We start from the raw sequence: 7709 nt of genomic DNA on the forward strand, positions 1-7709 counted from the left end.
CCCAGCCCCCCTGCTCTAACCACCAGACCCCACTCCCCTCCCAGAGCCGGGGACAGAACCCAGGAGTCCTGGCTCCCAGCCCCCCTGCTCTAACCACCAGACCCCACTCCCCTCCCAGAGCCAGGGAGAGAACCCAGGCATCCTGGCTCCCAGCCCGGTGGTTGGGTACCTTCGAAGAGCTCGGAGTTGTTGATGTGCCCCGGGAAGGAACTGGAGTTCTGGTCGCCCGATTCCACATACTCCTTCCACTGCTGGTACCAGTGATTCTCCAGCAAGTACCTGGGGGAGATGGACCCAGCTGCAGCTCAGGCCCCTACCCCCGGATGCCTGCACCCCTCCCCAGGCCCACATCTAGGGCACAGTTTAATCTCATGCCAATACTCCCCCAACTCCCTTGTTCCCTTTTCCTACCTAATCTGCCCTGCCCGCCCCCACCCACCCACTCCCACCATGATTGTCCCCCCAAGTCTATCCCAGAGCCGCCTGCCAGAGCCCAGGGAGCGGGGCTCCCACCAGGAAAGAGTGAACCCAGGTGTCCGGGCCAATCCCTAACCAAAGAGAGTCTTCTCCATCCCAGCTAGGTTCAGGATTCTCTGTTTTTCTTTACAAAATTGCTGTCCCCCGTTATGTGCTGCTGTTCGCCCCCTGCCCCGCTCCAGACGTGGCTGCATCTCAGCACCAGGCCAGCCATCTGTGTACATTGTTATGTACAGCTGTTCCCTAACTGCCCCACCCCAGAGGTGGCTGCATCTCAGCCCTGGGGGAACAATTGTTTGCAGATGAGTCAATGAACTTGTGCTGCCTGGGGAAGTCCAAACTTTGCTTCCTGGGGAGTCCAGGACTAGGGGATGGGACTTCCCAGTTCTGTGGTGACATCAGATACTTCTGATGAAGGAACCTGTCAGCAATTTCACTCCCTCCCTTGCTCGGACTGTCCCAGGACAGCTCTGCCAGGCTGCAAGCTACTTCCTAGCAGGGATCCTCTATAGGGGAAACATCACATGGGGATGGCTCGGTGCTGAGATGCAGCCACCTCTAGGGTGGGGCAACTGGGGAACAGCTACACAGCGAGGCTGTGGGAACTCTGAGCAGTGAGCTGGCCAGTTAACTGTCCTCGATTGTACCCTTCTGGGGGGAGAGAGAGACGTGAGCGGAGCTGGGCTTTGCGCAGGACGCTGGGGGAGGAGCCCCAGGGCTGGGAAGGATGACCAGGAGGCTGGTCATCGGGCCCCTGCTGCTGCTTGTCACGGCGGGGGGGGGGGGGGGGGGGGGCGCCCCCCCCCCCCCCCCCCCCGGGCAGCCAGACTTCCGCCAGGGCCAGAATGGTACACCATGGTGATACGGACACTTGACCAGCCTCCCCCGCAGCACACCTCCTGCTCCCCTCATCCGCTCCCCGACCAATCACCCATTCCCCCCTCCAGCGCTCCCCTCATCACCAGCCCCCCCCCCTCCTGCCGGCCGCCCGTCCCAAGCGGGGTCGCTCCCCTCCCCTGCCCGCACCATCAACGCATCCCTCCCCTCCAGCTCTCCCCCATCACCTACCTCCCCGACACCACCTCCTGCCCCCTTCCTCCCCGCCGGGTCCCCCTCCCTGCTCCACATCAAACCACTGAGGTCTGGGTTCGCCCCTCAGCTCGCCCATCCACCCCCGCCCATTCCAACCTCCTGCCCCCCTGACCCCATGCCGGGGTCCCCTCCCTGCTCCCCACACCCCCATCATGCCCCCTCCAAGTCCTCCCCCCCACTCCTGCCTCCCTCCCAGCCGGTCCCTGCTCCTCCGCCGGCTGCCACCAGGCACCACTCTCCCTCCAAGCTCCTCCTCATTACCAGACCTCCTCGCGCATCAGCCTCTCCCCGCCCTCCCGCGCCCTCCGCAACACTCCCCGCAGCCCGCCCCTCACCACGTCCCGCCGCAGGCCGCGCTGCCCGTCCGTCACCTCGCGCCGTGGACCTCGAGCCCGGGACCCCCCGCCGCGCGCCGGAGATGCCCAACAGGAAGCAGCGACTCTGGGGCGCCGTTACCGCCCCCTGAGACCTCGCCCACCCGCTTCCGGCCGCGCCATCTTGGGAGTGGGGCACGGGCGAGGAATCCGCCATGTTGGAAGCGGCGGAAGCGGCTAAAGAGGGGCTCCCCCCGTTTTAATCCGCCATTTTGAGTGTGGCAGATCATGGTCCGGCCCTGTCAGCCATATTGAATGTGGTCAATGCCGCCGGCAGCAGAGGCGCAAAGGCCGCCTTTGCCGCCATCTTGGTTGTGGCAAAGAAGGTCGGCGGCAGAGACACCATTTTGGGTGTGGCATAAAATAAAGCAGCCCATCAGAGTATCAAGTCTGGTGGGTGGATCCTGGAGAGTGGGGGCTGGGAACCCGGACTCCTGGGTTCTCTCCCTGGCTCCGGGAGGGGAGTGGGGTCTAGTGGTTGGAGGGGGAGAGGGGGGGCTGGGAGCCAGGACTCCTGGGTTCTATTCTGACATCTGGGTTTTGAAGAACTTCCCACGAAGCATGGCACCCATGTGCTCACAGCTGTGATCCTGGGCTGCAGGATAATGAGCTAGATGGTGGGGGCCCGGGGAGCTACTGGGCTGCATGGGCCCATGGGTCAGATCCCAGGGGAGGGGGCCGATCGCTTGGATTCAGGAAGTGGGGGGGGGGGGGTCCATAGTTAGGATCCACCGTCCCCTCCCACCATCTGCGGGGTGAATGAAGACGCGGGCCACCTGAGTTCCATGGAGACTTTAATAATTTCCATACATTGAAGGCAGAACAGTCTCTCACCCCAGACAGAAAACGAGAGAGCCCCCCCCCCCCCATATTGATATGCATAGGCAAGTTAACCCTTTGCCTGCTGAGCCAAAGCCCCCCATCACAGACCCACCCCTATCTACAGGCCTGGGGAGGACATGGCTGACATGGGAGAGGGCTGTGTCCCTACTGAATCCACTCTGGGCCAGTGCAGGGCCCCCCTTTCCATGCAGGGATCTACTCTGGCATCCTCCTCTTCAATGCCCAGGGATCCTCAGGGATCCCCTCCTCTCCAAGATCCCTCCCTCCTCCACCTGTATGAATCCATTATGGGATCCTCTTCCTCTGCATGTAGGGATTCACTATGGGATCCCTCCCTCCTCCCAGCAGGGATCTGATCTTAACCCCCCGCCTCTCCAGCTAGGATCCAGCTCTCCTACTCATGCAGGGATGTGATGTGGGATTCCCCCTTCATGCAGGGTTCACGGCTGGGATCCCTCCCTCCTCTGTGCACAGAGATCTGGTTCCACACAGCAGAACCCACCACCTTCCAGGAATGGATCCCAGACCAAACCCACCCCTTAGCACTGCCCCCACCATCTCCCTGCTACACTTCCCAAGCCCCAGCCCTGCCAGGTGCCCAGCAGAGAAAGGGTTAACAAACACCACCCCACCAGGGACGACATCTTTAGCCTTATGGGTCAGAGCAGGGGGGCAGAGGTGAGAAACAGGGGGACCATTCTGATCCACGTGGAGAGCTGGCTACATCTCAGTACCGGCCAAGCCCTTCCCGTGCGACATTACGTGCGGCTGTTCCCCACTGCCCCATCCCAGAGGTGGCTGCAGCTCAGCTGGGGGGGCATCATCATTTTTATTACTATGGGTATGGCTCTTGCAGGGAAAGCCTTTCCATCCCACAAGCACTACATGCTGCATATAAAAAAGGCTAGATATGTACATATATACACGCGCGCACACACAATATAGAGAGAAAGGTGGGGGGCACACTGCCTGCGGGATATAGAGACTGCCTTCAAACTGACTCCCACAGCTGGGTTCAAATTCCCAGCCTTTACCCCTGAGTTAAAGGCTTGGCCCCTTCAACTGCAGTTGATCCTTCCTAGCCACTAGGGGGAACCAGGAGCACACAGAGCCCTCTGGGTGGGACAGCCTGGCCAGGGTCCATCAGGGAGTGCAGAGTGCAGGGGGGCTGCAGGATCCAGCTGGAAGGGGACGCAGGGTCCAGTCCTGAGCAGTGTTGGACTACAGCAGAGACAAGGAGGGATTTGCCTGAGTAACAAGTAAGGACAGAGTAATGGCTGAGCAGTGTTTGATTAAGGACTGAGAACCCACTAAGGTAAGACCAAGTAGGTGCTGGAAAGGGACCAAGTACCATTTGAGTAAGGAAGGAGTAACAAATCAACTAAGCCAAAGTAAGGGCTAGGTATGGATCAAGTAACATTTGATTCAGGAGTGAGTAAGAATACAATAACTTTTTAGTAAAAATAAGTACTATCTAAGGGTAAGACTGAGTAGGGACTGAGTAACATTTGAGAACTAATGGAGTAGTGTTCCAGTACGGACCAAGTAGTGTTTGAGTAAGGAGGTAGTAACATTTTAGTAGGGTCAGATTACTCTTTGAGTAAGGACTGAACAACAACTAAGTTGAGACTGTAAGGATGGAGTCCTGTCTGGGTAAGGACCAAGTAACATTTGCAGTAGGGATAGAGTAACATTTAAGATAAGACTGAGTAGGGGCAGAGTAGCATTTGAGTAAGGACAGAGTAACATCTAGGCTAAGACTATGTAGGGGCTGGGTAGGGACTCACAGCTGAGTACAGGCAGGGTAACAAGAGTAGGGATGGAGTAAATACAGCCCAATGGCTGAGTAACATGTCCCACCTGCATCACATTTGACTGAAGACTGGGTAAAAACTAAAACCAGACTAATTAGAGGTTGGAAAGCCCAAATATCATATGAGTATGCACCCAGGCCTGGATGGGCCGCCTGGGCCAGCTGCTCCAATTCCAGCTGGTGTCGCTACCTCAGGAGCTCAGGCCATCTTGAGCTGAGTCAGCAAGAGCGTCCCGCTATCCAGGGCGTCTGGCCCTTGCTGCTGCTCCAGCCCCTCCTCGTCCTCCCAGCATATTTACAGCGAGTCCAGCAGGGCCCACCTCAGCCTGAGCTGTCAGCTAACCTGCTCCTGGCCGTCCCAGCCGCCCTCACTGCACCAGGCCCAGCCTGAGCTCTTCTTCCTGCAACACGGTTGGCCAGCGCTGGGCCCAGGCTCTGGCTCCAGTGGAAATCCCTTGCCTGCACCCACCATTTGCACAGCTGTGGGGTCAGCGTCACCCTGTGAGCGTCCCACGTGCCCAGGTCTCTCTGGGAGCTCCCGGCTCACAGCCAAAATTCTTCCTAGTCCCCTCACTGTGGCCTAGTGAGTTTCATTTCTGTTACTCCAGGTCACCCCGTGATACTTCAACCACCCTCTGGATTTATGGAGTAAGGAACAAGTAATGTGTGAGCGACCAGCTCAGGATGGAGTAAAGCTCAAGTAAGGATGGAGTAATGTCAGAATAAAGACTGTCAGGTTTGAGCAGGGATGGGAGTAACAGGTAAACTCAGACTGGGTAAGGGCTGAGTAACAGATGAGTAGGGCCTCAGTAACCACAGAATAATGTTAGGCCAAGTAACACCTGAGCATGGACCAAACAATGAGTAGAGAGTAACAGTCGAGTAGGGGCTGAGTTAGTAGTGAGAGGATGCGCAGTAACATCTGAGTAAGGACTAAGTAAAGACTAGGGATGGGAGTAAGTACTGAGCAGAGTCTGGAAAGTGACTGAGGAGGGGCTGAGTCAGGAGCATGCTAGGGGCTGACTACAGGTGAACAGTTGTGTAACAGCTGAGGAGGGACTGAGTAAGATCAAGGAGGGGCTGAGTGAGAGCTGAGTAACATTTGAGTAGGAGCCAAATAAGAGGCCAAGGGACTGTGTAAGATTTGACTATGGATTGAGTACGGGCCAAGTAACAGCAGAGTAGGGACCGAGTAACATTTGTGTAAGGACTGAGCAGGGCTAAGTATCATCTGAGTAGGGGGTCAGGTAAGGGCTAAGTAATATGGGAGTACAGACAGTATTGTGTGAGTAGGGACTGAGTAACATGGAAGTGGGGCAGAGTTACAAGGTAGTAAGAGGAGAGTGTCATGAGAAGAGGGATAGAGTAACATGAATGGGCCAGAGTAAGGGCTGAGCTATGTAGGAGTAAGGCCTGAGCAACTTGGGAGTAGGAACTGAGTAAGGGCTGAGCAACATGGAAGTAGGGCCAGAGTAAGGGCTAAGTAATGTAAGAGTAAGGGCCGAGTAACATAGAAACAGGGCTAGACTAAGGACTGAGGAACAGGGGAGTGGTGGCAGAGTAAGGGCCGAGTACTGTAGGATTGAGGGCTGGGAGAAAGTGAGCCCTGAGTACTAAGTGGGGAAGGGGAGCTGGCAGCCGCCCCACTGAACTCACTGGCGTCAGCCAGCGTTCACCCCACATGCTGACCCAGCAGGACGTGGGGGCGGAGCTAAGCCCCGCGAAAAGGGGACATGCAAAGGGACCCCCTAGAGACGCATCCCTCGGATGTGGACTGTCAGGGACCCCCACACATCACACTGCTGCAAAGGGACCTATCACAGCTGGGGTACCGCCCACACACATGCATCTGCAACAGCAGCCCCTCCCTGCCCCCATTTCCCCCACATCTGGAAGACTTCTGTCCCCACAGCTCAGTGGGTGTGGGGGGCAGGAGAGGAGAATTTGGAGCGGGGGGCGAGTGACCACAGAATATAATCCCCTGGATCAATCCCCCTCCTCAACCTGGGGGGTACAGGAGGGGTTGCAGCCCCCTCCCCCACAGCAGGGCAGAATCAAACACATCTCCATGGAAACATAACTCCGAGGGGCTGTCCCCCAATGCCCATCCCTCCCAGTGACGGGGGGGGGGGGGCTATAGATTATTTCTCTATATTTATAATATTGCCTTGAAAAAATAAAACTTAAACAACATGGGTGGGGGGGCCATCTGCCGTCCAGCCGGCGCCGCCCCTCCCCCAAAAGGGGATCAAGCCCCCCCCGGCCGTGGGGCACGGTCCGAGTCCTGGCCCCAAAGGCAGCGTCCAACAACAGGGGCAGAGTCCCGGCTTGGGGGGGGGGAGGGGCAGGTTAATGTCAGTCCGGCCCCCGCCCCTCCCCGTCACTGTGGCTCGGCGGGGTCACAACAGTAAGCTGGGCCGTCCGTTCTGCCCGTTCACTGTGGGGGGGGGAGCAAAGGGTTAAAGAGAGCCAGCGGGCCCCCCACCGCTGCTGGGATTCCCCCCAGCCTGCCCTCCCCCCACACCGCCCATCCTGGTACAGCGCCCGTGGGGCGGGTGTGTATTGGGGGTGATAAGGAGCAGGGTGCCCCATGCACTCCCAGCTGGGGGGAGGGGTCCAGACGAGGAAGCCTGGGGCGGGGGGGTGATGGGGCTCCATGCTGAGAGCTGGAGGGGGCCACGAGGGGAGGCGGGGGGGGGAGTACCTGACCCGAAGGCTAAAATTCAGTGTCCACTACCCGGAAGGCGGTGCCCCCTGTGGGAGAGGAGAGAGCGTTCACCATGCAGCCGGGGGAGGCGGGGGCAGGGCCAGGGGGTCCTCAAGGGGGAAGCTTCCCCCCCCCCCGATCTTGAGAGGGAAGGGCCCTAGCAGGGCTGCGGTGGGGGGTCCCAGCTGGGGGCAGGTCAGAGAACAGACCAGTGTTAGCAGCCAGCCCTGGAGGGCGCATTAGGTCGCGGGGGGGGCATGGGGAGCATGTCTCTGTGAGCAGAGGGGTCAGCGGGGGGAGTTGTGGGCAGGGTCTCCCCTGAGTCGGGCAGGGAGGGGCCGTGGGAGGGGCTGTGGGGGGCCATGTCTCACCTGAGTCGGGCAGGAAGGGGCTGTGGGTGGGG

At 58.9% G+C, this 7709-nt stretch overlaps 1 protein-coding gene across 1 annotated transcript in view; it reads right to left on the reverse strand.

Annotated features, from left to right (window-relative positions):
- The window catches only part of USP11 (ubiquitin specific peptidase 11), a 15422-nt gene extending 13249 nt beyond the window's left edge, over positions 1-2173 (reverse strand). The window contains exons 1-2 of the mRNA XM_075071283.1: positions 2026-2173; positions 170-298 (exon numbers count right to left, since the gene is read on the reverse strand). Of these exons, the coding sequence (XP_074927384.1) occupies positions 170-298; positions 2026-2173 (277 nt within the window). The remainder of the gene's footprint in view (positions 1-169; positions 299-2025) is intronic.
- Between the last annotated feature and the right edge of the window lie 5536 nt (positions 2174-7709).

Source organism: Chelonoidis abingdonii, chromosome 11, assembly GCF_003597395.2.
Source record: "Chelonoidis abingdonii isolate Lonesome George chromosome 11, CheloAbing_2.0, whole genome shotgun sequence".
Lineage (NCBI taxonomy): Eukaryota > Metazoa > Chordata > Testudines > Testudinidae > Chelonoidis > Chelonoidis abingdonii.